The sequence below is a fragment of the Pezoporus flaviventris genome, unplaced genomic scaffold (assembly GCF_033815535.1).
Source record: "Pezoporus flaviventris isolate CSIRO_AGI_PZ_B2104156 unplaced genomic scaffold, CSIRO_AGI_Pfla_v1 ptg000003l, whole genome shotgun sequence".
Lineage (NCBI taxonomy): Eukaryota > Metazoa > Chordata > Aves > Psittaciformes > Psittacidae > Pezoporus > Pezoporus flaviventris.
This window is the reverse complement of record NW_026892551.1, coordinates 46,328-65,004: the sequence shown is the minus strand read 5'-3', so window position 1 is coordinate 65,004 and position 18,677 is coordinate 46,328. Positions and strand designations below refer to the sequence as shown.

Here is an 18,677-nt window from a genome sequence, read left to right as displayed (position 1 = left end):
GCTATTTCTGGTATTGACTTTTGTAAAATACAAAACAGTAAGATGGATAAGTAACTTTCTGCATTTTTCAAGGAAGGTGTATATGAAGATAGGCCAAGAAAGTTGGGGCTGGTCAGCCTGAAGAGAAGGCTGCATGGAGACCTCATAGCAGCCTTCCAGTATCTGAATGGGGCCTATAGGGATGCTGGGGAGGGACTCTTCATGAGAGACTGTAGTGACAGGACAGGGGGTAACGGGTTAAAACTTAAACAGGGGAAGTTTAGATTGGACATAAGGAAGAAGTTCTTTACTGTGAGGGTGGTGAGGCACTGAAACAGGCTGCCCAAAGAAGTGGTAAATGCCCCATCCCTGGCAGCGTTCACGGCCAGGCTGGACAGAGCCTTGGGTGACACAGTCTAGGGTGAGGTGTCCCTGCCCATCAGCAGGGGGATTGGAACTCTATGACCTTAAGGTCCTTTCCAACCCTAACTATTCTATCATTCTATGAGCTTAAGAGAATATGAAAATTAAGAAAATATTTGAATGCTACCAGCAGTGCATGTTTGACAATGAAATTTAAGTGATTCAGCTTAAACTTAACTATCTGGTAAACTAAGTATTCTAATAATCTCAGACATACCAAGTCCTGTAACTTTCATCCTTCCCAAACGGAGGTTTCAGCTACCAAACCAAGTATCAGAACCTCCCCAAAAATACAAGTGCAATGTAATTCTAGTATAGTATTATTATCCTACTTTGTCCTAGAAAACTCACCTCCAGTAATACAGTCCTGGACTTTAGAATGTCTAACTGGTGTCAAAGTAAGCCTGCAAAATTTACTGTTCAGCCTTAAGATGACTCTTGACAAGCAAGTGGCATTTTATCAACAGCACCATACAATACCTAGAATCATAGAACACTTTGGGTTGGAAAGGACCTGAAGACCACCTAGTTCCAATCCCCAACACATAAGAGGTGTTACGAAGCTGGGAGCAGCATGGGCCCAGAGGCAGCACTATTTGTAGATTACCTGGATCAGTACTATTAAGTTCTATGTTCAGTAACTACTGAAACTCTAGCAGGTATTTGCTAAGGCAAATGTCCCAAGTTCTGTCCTTCCTGCACTTCAGGTGATGAGGGAAGAACTGCACATACTTCTGTTTTGAGAGTTAACTCCCAGTTGCTGAGAGTCTTCAAAAGTTTCAGTAATTTCCAAGTACACCATAGCATCTTAGTCCTATGCTTCTCCAGCTCTACCCAGGAGCAAAAGGGTCTGTGACTGTGCCAAGTACAGAAGCTAAAGTGGTTAAGAGCAGGAAGAGACATCCCTTCTGTACCTTCCACATAAAAGCCAAAAAAGTGAAGATAGTTCTTCCCATATGCTGAAAAAAGTAAGAAATACCAAAAAAAAAAAACCACCACAACACCCACCATTTGCTTTTTCAATGTTTACTTAATTACGAGAAAACAGTTACACTGTAACTCTTATTACTCAAATCAACTTTGAAAAATATTCATCAACATATTCCTAGAATTGAATTTTCCTCCCAAACTTTACATTAAAACTCAGATCTTTAAAATGTTTGTCACCAGAAAAAAAATAAAAAATTCTGAAATATGACATTTAAGGTCTTCCAACCTACAAGGAAGTGTTGAAAATTTTTCTCCATAAATATCCTTCATATCACAGGAAATAACAACATCACTGGAATGTTAACCGTGTTACAGTATTTCAAGTTGGTTACAATTAGTTAAGAAAGGGAAATTAACATGTAAAAGACAGTAATACAGGTAAAAAACAAACAAATAAAACAAAACCAACATCTAAAACAGAGCAGTTTAAGAAAATGCTTCTGGAAATCTCAGTGAGAACACCTGCTATGTCCTGATACTGTTTCTTCCCTGCCTCTCTTTAAAAAGGGCATTTAAAGTGATGGAGTAGGTAACAGTTTAATCAGTCAGAAGGGAATACCACAACAACAGAGAAAAGCACTGAACCATATGGGTGCTATATCTAGCTTTTGTTGACTGATTTATACTCTCCAGAAAAATATAGCATTCTTCCCCCTGATTAAAACCAAAATGCAACTCTTTAAAGTGACAAAAATAATATATTACAGTGTAAAAACAAATTAATACAGATCAATGATTCCAGAACTAAAAGAATTTTCACTGAATGTACCAAAAGCTGTAACCACAAATTACTAAGGCAGATTCGACTTCAGTTACACTAATTTATAGCATTATAAATATTCTTCACCCTGCAAACGTCTTTAAAATCAATACCTAGTGATTTTAAACAATCAACACCTATTGCACCAAAAGCTGAAATTAACAGATTCTATTTATAAAGTGCTGCAACCCTTCCAAATTTGTGCCATACTGTACTTCTGTATTTATCTTGGTTCCTGTATCTTGAATACATTAAGAGTTCAGTGAGACCACTTGATTGCAGGCTTTGAAGGAAAGACTGTATGAGGTAGAATAAACTCCTTCAGGTTCTCTGCTACCCTAGGGACCACTGAGCTGTGCAAATGGCTCTGCCACAGGAAAGGGCTCCAAAGCTTTCTCCGAGTTCTTCCAGTTGTGAAAGTTTTCTTTGTACCATTCAACTAGTATGAAGAGAATGTTAATGAGTCAAGTTGACCAGCAATAACAGGTAAATTAAAATATTCTACACATATCATAGGACTACCAACATGTTAACAGTTTATTATGCAAACATTTAACCCACAATATTTAAAGAAATCTAGCATAGGTTTTGTAAAGTCTTCATGCAAGACTTAATCTAGCATTAAGAAGTAATTCTAGTAGCTCATGCTTTATTGTGATTAACCTTTTTTTTATTTTTAATCAGGTAAATTCCCTACTTTAAGAACAGCCCATTTATGGAAAATTAAAATGCTAAATTCATTCTCTTTAGCTTCTCATTAACAAACCTATATGCCTGTTTTCCACCCATTCCCTCCTCCCATCACTTCTAAATCAATTAGTGTAAAAGCCATCAGTCCTACTTGTTTTCTTTATTCCTTCTTTCCAAGGCACTTTAGGTCTCCATCCTAAGCTGTGCATTTTTTCTGAATTCATGGGGTATCTCAGGTCATTGGTAGGTCTGATGAAGTATACAATGCAGATGGAAAACAACTGGATTAGATTACTTCATTAATTAGAGATGCAGTACCTCACACTGTCTTCAACATTACGCATGCTTCAATTCTGAAAGTTCCCATCAACATGAACAGATTATATTGCCTTCAAAAACTATGTGGCACTGAGTACAGCTTCTACACCACAATTCAGTTTGTACAGTTAACTTCTTGGAATTGAGTAGTATAAATATGAATTATTATCGTATTGGTACAGAAATGAATGCAAAACTTAAATTACTGCCAGTGCAATTGTGCAAATCAGTGCCTTTGCACTGCTTTAGGCAGTCACTATCCAAGCCAGTGTTTTCTAGTATCTGCATTCACATTTTTCATCCTGAAAGACCAAAATTTTTCACCTACTTCAGATTTGAAATACATACACTTCCAAAGCACTGTCATTACAGTCCTTCAGTAGCTACGCAAACTTAGTAATACTCAATACATAGAATCCCAGGCCGCAAGATTCAACACAGAAAGAGATTTCCTACATTTAAGCATGACACAAATTTTCCCTTTCACAGTCTGGCAGTTAGGCAATCTCATCTAGCACTCCTGCATTAGCATACTGAATCTCAATGTGCAGAGAGAAACCAACTACTTATTAAAACATGCTGATCTCAAGCAGAAGCAGAAATAATTTTTCCATGGCAAATAACCCCCATGACCCTTAAATTGCTCGTTCTAGAATTAAATAACTGCTAGTTAGGTATCTTAAAAATCTTTTGTAAGACCTCAACATTCTTTGAAAGATGTATAGGGTTAGTTTTCTCAATCCCATTCATGTTTAAGCATCAGTGGACAGGACCTAGTACACACGAAGAAACATCTCAATCTGAATTATGCTGAGACCTACTGAACACCCAAATCACATGAGCCAAAGACTATTTGTTCAAAGTCCTGCAATACACCCAGATTTCTGAAAAACGCTTCCTTTTAAAAACAAAAATTAATATATTTAAAGACACTTCAGTTTGGTAACAACTGACACACACTTGGGTAATAATCCAAATGTAAACAGAAAGTGAGAGATTTAACAGACATAATACTTAACTGCTATCAGCAGGCATGTCATTTCTAATCACTAGTGAGAGTGCAATATCTGGAGTAAGCAGACTCATTGTGGCAGGAAAAAAAAAAAAAAAAAAATGGAGATAAAAGAACAGAGCCAAACCAAGCCTGAAATTAAGGACAAAAACACAGAGCAAAAGCATATTTATAAAAGTTATCAATTTCTGCCACCACCCTAAGTTTGGCAGCTGGGAATCTAAAACCAACTACACTCCACAGGTGCGTATTTCTGCCTGTAGAGAGCAGGTCTTATCTATAAAGCAAATTTAAGTCTGAACTAATTACCTTATTGTCAAAATACTAATGCTATATGAGAGATGATGGAATTCACCTCACTCAAGTGAGGTTGAAGAGAAAGTAGAGAAAGTACTGAATAAATTATCTAAACTATGCTTAATAGTTAGTTACTGTGTAAAACCAGCCCTTTTCCCAAAGCACACTTCAATAGTGAGAAGTCTGAGTAAAATTAAGACAGATTAGCAATACACGCTCTCCTATGTATGTGCCAGATATCTACTCTGACCTAAAGATCCAAATAATAAATGGAAATATTTTCTATGCTTTTTCTAAACTGCTCTCACTCCACAAAATAACTATTTGGCAAGAGTCCCAGAATTCCTCAGGATAGAGAAATTCTGCATATCCTTCACAATTTCCTTACCTATCTTTGACATAATCCATCCAGTGCTCCATTTCAGATTCTGAACTGGTCTTCTTTATCTGTCAAGAAGAGAAACAGAAGTCACCCCCATACATTCTGCACTATCTTAACATAAATTTTAAAATAGACTTTTTAGCAAGATTTAAGTCTCTTTAAAAAGAATCCACACATACAAAATGGAAATGGTCTTTGTCTAAACAGAGGTTTTTAAAGTACTGAAATTATTAAAACCATCCAGAACAATTTCAGTGTTACTTCTTCATCTGAGTGCCACACTCTCAAATCAGAACTGAAGCAGCTAGCATGAAAAAACCCAAACAATTGGTATTTAACCATTAATGTCCCAGATCAGATAACTGATGCAGTAGTGCAACACATGATAGCTTGTACTGAAAACTTACATAGTACAGCTGCCACAGAAAAGGTAACACATTGTTCTGCTACAATTACCTTCTAAGACCCACCACAAGCTTGATTTCTCTCACAGGTATGAATGGTTCATAGTAGAATTGTTTATATGTGCAGTGACTGGTAAAGGAAAGCATCATAACTGTTTACTCACTAAATGGATTAACTCCTTAGCAAGCTGCGAAATGGACATCTCAAAGTTCGTTCCAATGTTATAAATTTCACCTGGCTTTCCTTCCTTCAAGACAGTGAGGAATGCTTCTACCACATCAGCTGCATAAAGGAAATTCCTTCTTTGAAGTCCAGAACCATGGATACAGCTTAAAACCAAGAAGAGATAAAAAATTTTTGTTAATCCTTAAACAGAATTATTCAATTCATTAGTGTGCATTTTAAGCCATTTTGTCCTTAGCTGTTACCTGAAGGTATCTTAAGTAGCTGACATGCAAGCAATCCTCTAGTTTAAGGAAATGGTATTATCAAAATAAGCAATTCATAACTTAGCTGTGAAATATAGTAGGTGGTATAGTTTGTAAGGACAAATGCCACAAACAAAAGAGCAAATTACATACCATTTTCTGTTCTGCTGCAACAAAGATATAAACTTTGGAATGACCTAAGGAACAGAAGATGGGGGGAAAAATAAATAAATAGATAAATAAATAATCACTATTTTAGAAGCTGTTACTCTACAAAGAACATTGTGCTTCACCAGTAAGTATCATGAAGTATCTTAACAAGACCCTTTAAATACTTCTAAGTTTTCTTAAGTCTAATCAAAAAGTGCATCAAGCCTAGGAACTGTAACGATTTTCCGGGGTGGAAGGAGGGGGGGAGGGTGGTTAACAGAATATGCCTGTTGTGAAGCTTATCTTTCTGGTCAACAATTACAGATCAGTTGCTACAAACTTAACATTTTTATGAATTACTTTTCACACACAGAACTGCACTAGAGTCTCATTAGTGATAACTACTGGAAACTGTTTAGAACATGATTTAAACATCCAGCAAATTGCATTAAGTCTATAGTAAAAAAAGTTAGTCATTCAAACAGTTAAATTTGGAAGAGAATTTCAAGATAAGTAAACACAGTTCAAGCAATAGCCACTAGGTGAGCATAAAGATTTACAGTATTATGCTCAGCTACAAGTTTAGATCCATTCAGAACAGTTGGTCCTGCTATTAAAGTTATTAGACTGAAGCCATTAGAAAGCTATTCCAATTATTTTAATTTTGTTAACTTACTACCCTAAACACAGGAGCTGACATACTCAGTAAAACTAAAGATCCATCCAGCCTAGTAACTTCTTAGCAGTAACTACAAGTGGATATTTGAGGAAGAAATTATATAGGCCAAAAGCAATGATGCGTCCCCTGAATACACTTCCAACATCATGCAACCTATAAACAGACACTGCCCAAGTCACACATCAGTGAAAAACATTCTTAAAACCATTGCTTACCCTCCTGCAATAACTGAGGGAAAAGTGAATATGCAAATATACCAAAAAAAAAAAAAAAGCAAACACCCAACCCAACACACAAAACGGATTTCAAAATTTAAGAAATAACTCACTAGAACTCAAAATACAGCTACATTTCACACAAGCTCTGAACTCCAAAGAGTACACAGGGTTATCATTTTGTCAGTGTACTTCCATTCACTAGCATAGCAGTATTGCATACAAAGGCAACTTCCTCTCACCAATAACCATTTTAAATAGATACACTGCAAGGTACATGCAAAGAACAAGTCACTTTGCAAAGCCGCTCACCTCACAGCTGATTGCCATAGCTTCATCTTACCAATTTTCTGTACAGGCTGGAACATCACTATGTCAGGCATACTGCTTACGATTCATTTCGAAGTGCTTAACTCAGTTAAACATTGTTACAGCACAACACGTGAGTTAACTGTAATTTGTAGGGGAACCCTGACAGACATAGGGCATTTAAATATCCTTTGAAAAGTAACAGTTACAAAACAAAGTCATTGTAGTAAAACTCATGTCAATAACTAAAACCTCTGATGCTTTACTGACAAGCAAAGCAATGTGTATTATTATGTTGATAGTTAAGACACATCAGTGTGAGACCAAAATACATAATCACAGCTAAGTGTGGACATATATACTTGCAAGACAATCCTTTTTAAAAAAAAAAAAAAAAAAAAAAATCAATCCATTCTCATAAGAAAAAAGTAGCAATACTGTAACCCTGAATTACAGTATACTGAAGCTCAGAGAAAAGCATAGATGTAACTTACTTTTTCTGGATACTGATGTGGTCCATAGACATTACTGCTCCGTGTGATAACAACTGGGAACTGAAGAGCATGAAACGTGCATACGATTACATAAGAAAATATACACCAGTAAAAATCTGTAGGCTTCTTGCTGATCAGTAATAAACTGACACATCCACAAGGCCTTACTAACATTAATGAATTAAGCTATCCACCAAATAGGCAAGGGCCTCCAGACTTCTCAGTTGAAGCATCACAGGTGACAGATATTTGCAATCTCAGTCCTGCTACAGATATACATAGTCCACTGGAGACTGGCTTACTACTCATTCCAAGAAAACGTTTCAGTCACTAACATCTCATTCAAGAAAACTATGTCAAAAAGCTTTGCAAAAGGACATGTCAAGAACAGAAGACTAAAGTATTAAAAACGTTAAATATTTTTGCTTAAATGAGTCTGTATACTAGGGGTTTTTTGTTCCCTTCTCCCCCCGTTTTCTTTCTGCTTTCACTATGAGACCAGTCTTAAAACAACTTGAATATTACATACTCTACTTCTCTATAAACTTTTCTTCAATCTTAACACTGTTTCTTCAATTGTTAATGTTTGCTTTGTTTACCATTTTATCCAGGAAAATTTTCAGACATTAGAGTTCAGATTTGTAAAAATATAAAAATATTTGACCCCTCCCCACTGTCTTGCAATGAATCTCAAGCAGTAAGTGGTGGCCATCCCCAAACACATCCAAACAAGAAGAATAACAATCAGCCCTGGGGCAGGTGGTTAGGGGCTCTGGAGCTCAGATAGTCTTTTCGTCAATTCTCCAGGATACAGGAGAGGACCTAAAAAAAGCTAGGAGGATTAGACAGGTTAATAAATGGTTAAAAGGGTGGTGTCATAGTCAGGGGTTTGGGTGTCTTGAACACAGGACCCAAGTTTATAGGCCAGGTCCACTGGGAGCTGGTGGAGCTGGTCTAAAGAACGGAAAGAGCAGTTTTGGTAGGAGGCTTGCCAGACTGGTCAAGGAGGCTTTAAACTAGATGTGTCGGGGGACGGGGGCATCATTCCATTCCAACACACCCAGTCAGTTGCCGGCACCTATAATAAATGCTCAGAACAATGTAGAGATATCCCAGCCGCTCCAGCCAATGAGCCGGCTTCATTTGGAGCTCGGCTCAGATGCCTCTATACAAATGCCCGTAGCATGGGGAACAAACAAGAGGAATTAGAGATGTGTGCATGTCTACGGGGGTATGATATAATAGGCATCACAGAAACATGGTGAGATGGCTCCTATGGCTGGAGTGTTGGAATGGAAAGTTACAGGCTCTTTAGGAAAGACAGGCCTGGCAGGTGGGGAGGGGGAGTTGCCCTTTATGTTAGGGATAGGCTGGAGAGTATGGAACTCTGTCTGGGGACAGGTGAGCAGTTAACAGAGAGTTTGTGGGTCAGGGTTAATGGGAATATAGCTATGGGAGACATTACTGTGGGGATCTGTTACAGACCGCCTGATCAAGGAGAACCTGCGGATGAAGCACTCCATAGACAGATAGGAAAAGCCTCACGCTCACAGGCCCTTGTTCTCATGGGTGACTTCAACCACCCTGACATCTGTTGGAAGGATGGTATGGCCCGGCACAAGCAATCCAGGAGGATCCTTGATTGTGTGGAAGGCAACTTCCTTCTGCAAGTAATAGAGGAGCCGACAAGGAGAGGTGCCATGCTTGACCTCGTGCTCACCAACAGGGAAGGGCTCGTCAGAAATGTGACGCTCCAGGACAGCCTTGGATGCAGCGATCATGAGATGGTCGAATTTGAGATCCTCGGGACAGTGAGAAGAGCGTGCAGCAAGCTCGCTGCCCTGGACTTCAAAAGAGAGGACTTTGGCCTCTTCAGGAACCTGCTAAGTAAGGTTCCATGGGATACAGCCCTAGAGGGCAGGGGGGCCCAAGACTGTTGGTTGATATTCAAGGATCACCTGCTACAAGCTCAGGAGTGTTGCATCCCAACTAGAAGGAAGTGCAGCAGGAGGGCCAGGAGACCTCCTTGGATGGATAAGGAGCTGCTGAGGAAAATTCAAATGAAAAAAGAGGCTTATAATAAGTGGAAGCAAGGACAGGCAGCCTGGGAAGAGTACAGGTATGTTGTCTGGGAAGCTAGGGACCAGGTTAGGAAAGCTAAGGCCCAGTTAGAATTAAACTTGGCTAGGGGTATTAAGGATAAGAGGAAGGGATTCTACAGGTACACAGCAAATAAAAAACAGACTAGGAAAAAAGCAGATCCCCTCAGGAAGCTCTCGGGAGAACTGGCTACACAGGATTTGGAGAAGGCTGAGGTTCTGAATGACTTCTTTGCCTCGGTCTTCACTGGCAAAGGCTCTGACCACACCACTCAAGTCTTGAAAGGCAGATACAGGGACTGTGAGAATGAAGACCCTGTGCCCACTGTAGGAGAGGATCTGGTGCGAGACCATCTTAAAAATCTGAACGTGCACAAGTCCATGGGTCCTGATGAAATCCATCCGCGGGTCCTGAAGGATATGGTGAATGAGTTGCGAAGCCACTGGCCATCGTATTTGAGAAATCGTGGCAGTCAGGGGAAGTTCCCAAAGACTGGAAAAAGGGAAATATAGCCCCCATTTTCAAGAAGGGGAAAATGGATGATCCAGGTAATTACAGAGCAGCCAGTCTCACCTCTGTGCCTGGCAAAATCTTGAAGCAGATTCTCCTGGAAGGCATGCTAAGGCACATGAAAAACAAGGTGCTTGGTGACAGCCAGCATGGCTTCACTAAGGGGAAATCCTGCCTGACCGATTTGGTGGCCTTCTACGATGGGGCTACAGAACTGATGGACAGGGATAGAGCAGTTGATGTCATCTACCTGGACTTGTGTAAAGCGTTCGACACTGTCCCACACGACATCCTTGTCTCTAAATTGGAGAGACATCAGTTTGACAGGTGGACCACTAAGTGGATAAAGAACTGGCTGGATGGCCACACGCAAAGAGTTGTGGTCCATGGCTCAATGTCCAGCTGGAGACCAGTAACGAGTGGTGTCCCCCAGGGATGAATGATGGGACCAGTCTTGTTCAGTATCTCCGTCGCTGACATGGACAGTGGGATTGAGTGTGCCCTCAGCAAGTTTGCCGATGACACCAAGCTGTGTGGTTCGGTTGATACACTGGAGGGAAGGAATGCCATCCAGAGGGACCTTGACACACTTGTGAGGTGGGCTGATGCCAACCTCATGAAGTTTAACCATGCCAAGTGCAAGGTCCTACACCTGGGTCGGAGCAATCCCAGGCACAGCTACAGGCTGGGCAGAGAAGAGATTCAGAGCAGCCCTGCGGAGGACTTGGGGGTACTGGTTGATGAAAAAATGAACATGAGCCAGCTTCAGTGTGGGCTCACAGCCCAGAAAGCCAACCGTATCCTGGGCTGCATCAAAAGGAGTGTGACCAGCAGGTCGAAGGAGGTGATCCTGCCCCTCTACTCTGCTCTTGTGAGACCTCACCTGGAGTATTGTGTGCAATTCTGGTGTCCTCAACATAAAAAGGACATGGAACTGTTGGAAAGAGTCCAGAGAAGGGCCATGAGGATGATCAGGAGACTGGAGCACCTCCTGTCTGAAGACAGGCTGAGGAAGTTGGGGCTGTTCAGCCTGGAGAAGAGAAGGCTGCGTGGAGACCTCATAGCAGCCTTCCAGTATCTGAAGGGGGCCTATAGGGATGCTGGAGAGGGACTCTTCATTAGAGACTGTAGTGACAGGACAAGCGGTAACGGGTTAAAACTTAAACAGGGGAAGTTTAGGTTGGATATAAGGAGGAAATTCTTTCCTGTTAGGGTGGTGAGGCACTGGAATAGGTTGCCCAGGGAGGTTGTGAATGCTCCATCTCTGGCAGTGTTCAAGACCAGGTTGGAGGAGGCCTTGGGTGATATGATTTAGCGTGTGGTGTCCCTGCCCACGGCAGGGGGGTTGGAACTAGATGATGTTAAGGTCTTTTCCAACCCTAACCATTCTATGATTCTATGAATCAGGAAAGACATGGATATTAAGGACAGGTATTAAAGTTTTTGAAGGTTACATCAACTTACTTGGTACCTTTCCCAGTAAGACTGAACAAAACATTCTGCAGCTGCTTTAGAGGAGGCATAGGGATTTGTTGGACGTTTTGGTGAGGATTCATCAAATTCCTAAAATGAAAAAGGAAAATTTGCATTACTTCATTTCTTTCACCCAGATAAATCTTAAAACATTACAAAAGCTGCAGTTGCAACTGAAATAAAAATCCCTAAATAACCAAGCACACCGAGTCTGAGAAAGTCACCCTTCCACTTACAGCATAAGACCAATAACAAAAGATAGTCTATTTATCAAATACAGGAGGCAGCCAGCATACTAGCAGTAATGTTCTTATAGCAGAGTACCTCACAGTAGCAGGTCTTCCAACCTTTATCTTGTAAAATAATCACTGTTGACACAGGTAGGTTGACTCCTTTTCAGGCTCATATTGCTTCAGAGTGCAGTTGTACTAGCACTACCTAACTGACCTTTCAGTCCTAAATAAGAGAGGTCCATTCTCCCTTTTCTATAAACTTTATTTCTATAAGAAAAATAGAATTGCAACCCAAAGCCCTCCAAAGCAAGGCATTAACAATTCAGACCTATTCCAGAACAGGTAGCTTCACAGCTATCCTGCCACTTCTATCTGTTTCTCATGCAGGTCGGAGGTGAAAGAAGGGAGAGGGACAAAGAAACAAACTAAACCCAGATATAATAATGAACCAAAGGAAGTATGGATGCTACACTGTCCAAAGTTCAATTCATAACAATTGCCTTAACATGTGACTAAGCCTCATTTTGGAGGCAAAGGCCAGACAAGAACAGTGAATTGACCCCAATTTATTTTCTGACCTCCCTTCCCCCCTAGGAAAAAAAAAAAAAAAAAAAAATCTTCAAGAACTTCTACGATGACCTACAAATAGAACAAAACCCAGAATAAACGGAAGCATTCAAGGCCCAGGGGCAGAAAAAGTTCACTTGACGTTCTCAGCCAAACCACTGGTTTGCATGCAGGAAAACAACAGCCACGGGTATCGTAAGTGTCTATAGACTGAATTTGTGTTGTAGGAATTGATGAAGACATTTCAACAGTAAGAAAGTGCACAGAGCTTTTCTGAAATACATTAATATTTTCACAGACTATGGCACAAGACCCCTTGGCTGTTACTTACACCTTTAGAAAGACAACTATGTATAATTGTCTTTATTGAGCTATATTGTATTTCCTGAGTTAACATCAGGCATAAACTGCCAAGTAACAAAAAGATGTTGCGCTATGGACAAGAAATATCTGCATATCTCTTCCAGTAATACAGGAACCATTTCCTGTTCAAACTGTCAGCACCTACAGTTCTGTTAGTATTTTAGCTAGCATACAAAACCAGTTCCCTGCCTGTCCAGCTCACAGTCAAAGCAGAGCAGGAAAAAAATAAAAGTAAAACCAAAACCAAAATATACTGTGCACATTGCTTGAAGTCTCATGACTTCAAGGCAAAATTTGAGCAATACATTCATTTGATAGTATCTCTGAGGAGTATTAACATGCCATTAATGACCCCAAACTCACTGCTTTAGGTAACACACATTCAATACAGAACATGCTACAAAAGAATTCAGGACAGTTCTGATACTTGGCTTTCTAGAAACAACCAATGCTTGTTTACAAGTTCCAGTGTTACCAGGAATAGTTCAAAAGTCATACATTGACAGAGGCCAAAGAAAGTTAAGACAACTTTGTTTTCACTATTTAAAGCAAGTAAAGCAGAAAAACCCTCACTTCCAAACTCACCTCATCAGTGCTACCTCCGTATACTTCATCTGTACTAACATAGACAAACTTCTCCACATTGGCTTCATGTGCAGCAGCAACCAGCACATTAGTGCCATAAACATTCACGTAGGCGAATTCCAGGGCATGCCAAAATGAAAGATCTACATTAAAAATATCAGACAATTCTGATTAAATTTAGGCAAGATATGGCTTCCTACTGAACCATAATATTAGAGGTTGCAATGCAGACTGGGATTTTACCACTAGGGCTTTCTTTGACTGTCAGATAGCAAGGTCATTATTAAAGATACTCTCTACACTTAAAGACAAAATCCTTGCTCTCAACAAGACGCTGGAATTGGGAGCAAAAGCTCACTGACTGTGGACAGTTAGATTTGAAATAGCATTATCTAACTTTTAGTGGAAACATAACTACTTCCCCTCAGCACTAGGAAGGGCCAAGCTCAGAAAGAAATTCAAAGACATCAGCAAGATGCAGTAATAGGTATATATACCAACATATATATATAATTAATTATATATATATATATACACACCAGTAATAGGTATATATACACCTATTACTAGTAATTAACTAACAACTGTTTTAATTCCTAGAATTGTCCCACTGACCTAATGACTTTGTGCATATCAATCTGACAATTTTCAGAAGCATTTTCCTGGAGAATTTTTCAAGTATTTCTGCTCATGGTGAAAGGCATTTTAAGTGTAATTCGTGCTCTGCTTTTTAGAATCCAGGCAGGACTCTGAAGGGAGCTATGCCTAATCCTTCATCTTCTGCTGTGTTTTTTTCCCACAAGGTTGAAGCCAATCAAGTAAAAACTCAAGAATGCATACAAACTCTTTTCTCATTGTCTTTATGGCTACACTGCCAGTTATGTGTATGTTTAGATGGAATTTAAAAATGTAATGCAAAAAAAGGGTACCACAATTTATGCACAATGAAATTAGACAACAGTCAGATGAAGCACTTTTAAATCAAGGCTGTAAATCCCTTGAAGTTAGAAAGGCTACCAGACACGGAATCATGTAGTTTGTCTCTACAAAGTGAATCCTTGTTTTCTGTAAGGGAAAAGACACCAGTATGCATTTCAAACAAACATACTTATGCAAAATAATATCAAAACATGCAACAATGCTCACCTACATGTGTTTGGGCTGCAAAATGAAGGACGATATCTATCTTCTCAGTTTTGAAGAGCTGTTTTATAAAATCAGGTTCACAAATATCTCCCTAAACAGGACAAAAAAAACAAGTTACTTTTGATAGAAAATGGTAAGCTCTCATTTGTATCAAGCACCACATAAAAAACCATTACAAAGAAAGCACAGCTTACTACCAACTGAGTTTTGGCCAATTTGTCTTGGATAAATGTCACACATTTTAAGCAACAGCTTCAATTAAATTTATTTCAGGACTTTTATTGCTATTAAACATTAGAAACATACACAACCTAAGTATAGTGCTTAGTTTGAGTGCTGAGATGGAAATGACAAGTTCCCTCACCAAGTAGGAGACTGGCGAACGGAGAGTGACATCTAGTGGCATTATGAAAGGATTTCCACTTCAGTCAAAATACATGCTTGGATGTCTTGAAAGGATTTTGCATTTTGTTTTTTGTTCTGGTAATTATTTTTTTTTTAACAGATATAGTTAGAAAAGAGTCAGACATCAACACACAAACCATTCTTTAGTTTGACACAGAAAAAACAGCAGCTCTTAAAGGTAAACACAAGCTAGGAAACAGTTTTTTGTATTTATCTGTTGACTCAACTTGTTTAAACAAGAGAGTACCTGAGCACAGATGTCTTGGGGACAAAGACGTGTGTTTTCAATAACAAGGCAATTAACAGTTCAAATGAAGGTATGTTTTAAGAAGTTCTCAAGCAACAATTCTGAACAACAGCCTCAGATGTCAGACATGGGAGGAAGATGAACTGATTTTCCTGTTTCTCATCCCCGAACAGATCTGAAACACTCCAATAAATACATTTCAGGCTCATACATTGAATTTCTTTTTTTAATTGAAATTCAAACTCCATACATCTGTGCTGAGCAACCACAGAAACTGATAAAACCGAATCTTACATACAGTCCCTTAAGCAAGTTTTGTAAGCTTTTACTTCTCTATCTTCCATAACAGGCCTCTTTTCTACTGCACTACTACAGCATTTATCCTTCTTGCTCTCTTCTAAAGCCAGCAATAGTGTTACAGTTCTAACTGCAGGGCATGCCCATCAGAGATTATTTTTCCAGAACATTTTTTCTTATCAGTGTAAACTCTTTGGCTGCAAGGCTGCATCACAGCTGCAATATTAAGCTCTGACCTTCGTTAAAAAACAGTTTATACTATTATAATTATACTGATGTAATTTTTGTGAGAATATATTCCTACCCAAGTTCAGAAGCAGTACAGCTGTATCATTCCTTGTTGCTATTCCCCATTTCACACAGGGATCTATTTATAGGGTGCCTTCTAGAAGTCCATGCTATCCCCAGCAATTAAATGTTAATATATAACCAGGTAACAGGGCCTTTCTAAAGCATTCATACATTTGATATCACATACTGGAAACCATCAAAAACATTAGGAAAAAATAACCAGAAAGCCAGTTTAGGCATGCTGAAACTACATTTGCTTAGTAGACATCCCCTTTCTTCTCATGAAACTTTTATCTCAACAGCTTAGAGATAAAGAGGTGATTTACAAACATGGAAACAGCCATGGGAGTCACCAAATAGGCGAGGACAAATTCAATTCCCCACCCTGCCTGAATCCAAGAAGTACACTTAACTTATATTTACTATGTCCAACAAAGTTGTCACAAAGTTGCTGTTTCAGAAAATTAAATTATATAGATTTTTCCCATTTTGCAACCTCAGGCAGCCCAGCTAGATAGAGAGATCAGCATTAGTACCAACTTTCATAGAGGGGAAGAACTTCAACATACAAACCCACCCATCAGAACACTTGTCTGAACAACAAATAAAAATCTATCCCATGTCTGAAGATAAAACTGTGGAAACAGTAAACTAACTGACAAAATTTTTAAAAGAGAAAGCATACCTTGAATGGTCCCATGAGACCCTGTTCCAAGACAACTATGAACTACACAGCATCTACAGCAGCAAAAATAATTAGCCTGATGTCTAATACTAGCAGAACAAGAAAGAGTACGTTGCACATGATGGAATATGACAAGTGGCAGCGTTTGAAGGTGCAAAATCTAAGACAGCATCAGAGGGTCATGGAGGAGATTAATATGAGTCCATCTTGTCCAAAAGACCATTTCCAAAAGACTGCTTTATGTAAGAGACAGAATTAGTAGAAGTAATTTCAACTCAACCATAAATAGAAACAGTGGCTTCTAGTCTGGGGAGACCTGGAGACATTATCCTGATACAAAGGCCTAAAACTCAATATAAATTCACTGGAAAAGAAGCCTTTATTACCTGGATAAATTTGTAGTTTTCCTTCTCAGAGACAGTTTCAAGGTTCTTCAAGCTTGCACAGTAGTTGAGCTAAAGAGAAATACACACACAATCTCACTAAGTGACCTTCATGAAAATAAGCTAACACAAATCCCACCTAACCACAAGTAAGTTTGAGAACAAAATTTACAACAGAAAAGGCTATTTTGCAAGTAGACATGATGAAGTTTTAAAAACACAAGACTCTGAAATATACCTTAACTGAAAAAGAAAAAAAATTAAACTGAAGTCTAGAACTCAAAAAAAGCCTCAATTTTTTAACTAATTCTTTGTGATGGGCACATGAACAGTAGCTGATTTTTTTAATAGGAACAAATAGTCAAACAAAAACAATGAAGAATTATAACCCACATAAATTTCAACATGTTATAGACTGCATTAAAAGTAATTTAAAACGGTTTTCCATATCAAGAAAGAAAACAAGATATTACCTTATCTAGATTTATAATCAGATAGTTTGGATAGTTTTTCACAAGAGAGACAACTACATGCGAAGCACTGTGGAATAGAAGAAAAACATTTTACAATTATATAGGCAGCATTAAGGTAACAGACACATGATAAATTATAAGTTTAACAATGTCAAAGAGCTTTGGGTTTAGAGGGGAACGTACTCAAGACAAACAACAGAAATTCACAAATGTATTTCAAGATATATCAACATTATTCTATTGAGAATGTCCACAACTGCATACTGTTGAACTAAAAGAAGAGTGTAAAAGTCCATGCTATAACAAAAGAAAGCAGCAGTGCTCACAGCACCCACTCCCCCACCCCCACAAAAAAAAAATTCAACCAAAACCAATTCCAACCAGGCGCATCCATGCTACATTCAACTGCCAGTCTAAAATACCTTTACACCATTAATTTTATAAATTACGGAGAACTAAACACTCTAATCTCCTAACCCACAATATTTACTCTCAACATGCAACCCTCTGTCACAACTGCTAGGCGTAAGAAGCAACGATTTCCTGGCTACCAGGTGGCATTTTTCTCTGGTACAGTCGTGTACATAAGAAGCTCACCCTGCGCGTTCAGGTTTAGCAGGGCTTATTCACATCGTCTCCAGCCTCCCAAGCTGGGGGGGGGGGGGGGTACACAGAGATCTAGTCCTTTCGCAGTTTCAGGCTCTGAGCACGCTGACGGGCTCAAGCTTAATACGGATTTGAATTTTCTTTTTCTCCAGCACGACCCACAGCACTAGAGAGTGAGCAGAGCTCACTGAAAGTCGTACCACCCGCTACCCCACCGCGGCTGAGGCCGAGCACCGGCTCCCACCGCCAGGAGGCGCAGGACATCCCCAGACAACTGATACACGACACCGGCGAGACAGCCTCTAAGGCAAACCCGGCAGCGCAGAAACCGATGCGCTCCCCCCGAGTCCGAGTCTGAGCGAACGCAGCCCGAGCCAGCGACGCCGCGAAATCGGCCCGGGACAGGCCCAAAGGAGGCAGCACAGCGGAACCCCTCCCACCCCGGCCTGGTCTCATCCAAACCACGAGAAAGAGAGCCAGCAATCCCCACCCGAGGCGGAACTCAAGGCACCGCGGTTGCCACTCACATGAACCCCGCGCCACCCGTCACCAGCAACCGCTTCTCGAAGACAGACGGCTCCGACATCGTCCGCGCTTTACGGCAACAGTCTTCATCCCACACACACACACACTGCCTTGCGTCACGGTCTCTCGACTGCGCATGAGCCAAGAGGACCGAAGCCGCCGCTCCCCCGCAGATTTCACAGGCAGAGCCGCAGCAAGAGCCTCCATGTAAATACGCCTTTCATCTCTCCCCACGCGTCCGAACAGCAGAACTTGCT

The 18,677-nt window shown here is 39.9% G+C and overlaps 1 protein-coding gene across 4 annotated transcripts; it reads right to left on the bottom strand.

Moving 5' to 3' along the window:
• Positions 1–2,070: 2,070 nt before the first annotated feature.
• Positions 2,071–18,561, bottom strand: TGDS (TDP-glucose 4,6-dehydratase). Of its 4 annotated transcripts, XM_061445207.1 has the most exons (12): positions 18,140–18,326; positions 17,290–17,356; positions 16,820–16,888; positions 14,509–14,599; positions 13,363–13,505; positions 11,606–11,704; positions 7,532–7,591; positions 5,838–5,881; positions 5,420–5,585; positions 4,858–4,916; positions 2,994–3,091; positions 2,071–2,591 (listed from the first exon to the last, which is right to left on the bottom strand). In XM_061445207.1, the coding sequence occupies exons 1-12, from the start codon at positions 18,157–18,159 to the stop codon at positions 2,491–2,493; spliced, it is 1,017 nt and encodes a 338-aa protein (XP_061301191.1). In that variant the 5' UTR covers positions 18,160–18,326; the 3' UTR covers positions 2,071–2,490. The 4 variants fall into 4 exon arrangements, with proteins under 4 accessions (XP_061301191.1, XP_061301194.1, XP_061301193.1 ...); XM_061445209.1 differs by lacking the exons at positions 2,994–3,091; positions 18,140–18,326 and adding an exon at positions 18,423–18,560 and having other exon boundaries at positions 2,488–2,591; XM_061445208.1 differs by lacking the exon at positions 18,140–18,326 and adding an exon at positions 18,423–18,560 and having other exon boundaries at positions 2,494–3,091.
• Positions 18,562–18,677: the final 116 nt, after the last annotated feature.

Bases quoted from the DNA above. Each gene is read 5' to 3' on its own strand.
- TGDS (XM_061445207.1), bottom strand. From the start codon at position 18,159: ATGTCCTGCGCCTCCTGGCG. The intron at 13,506-14,508 runs GTGAGCATTGTT...TTTTTAATGTAG, and splicing joins TGCAGCCCAAACACATGTAG to ATCTTTCATTTTGGCATGCC. The intron at 11,705-13,362 runs GTGAGTTTGGAA...TTTTCATTTTAG, and splicing joins ACGGAGGTAGCACTGATGAG to GAATTTGATGAATCCTCACC.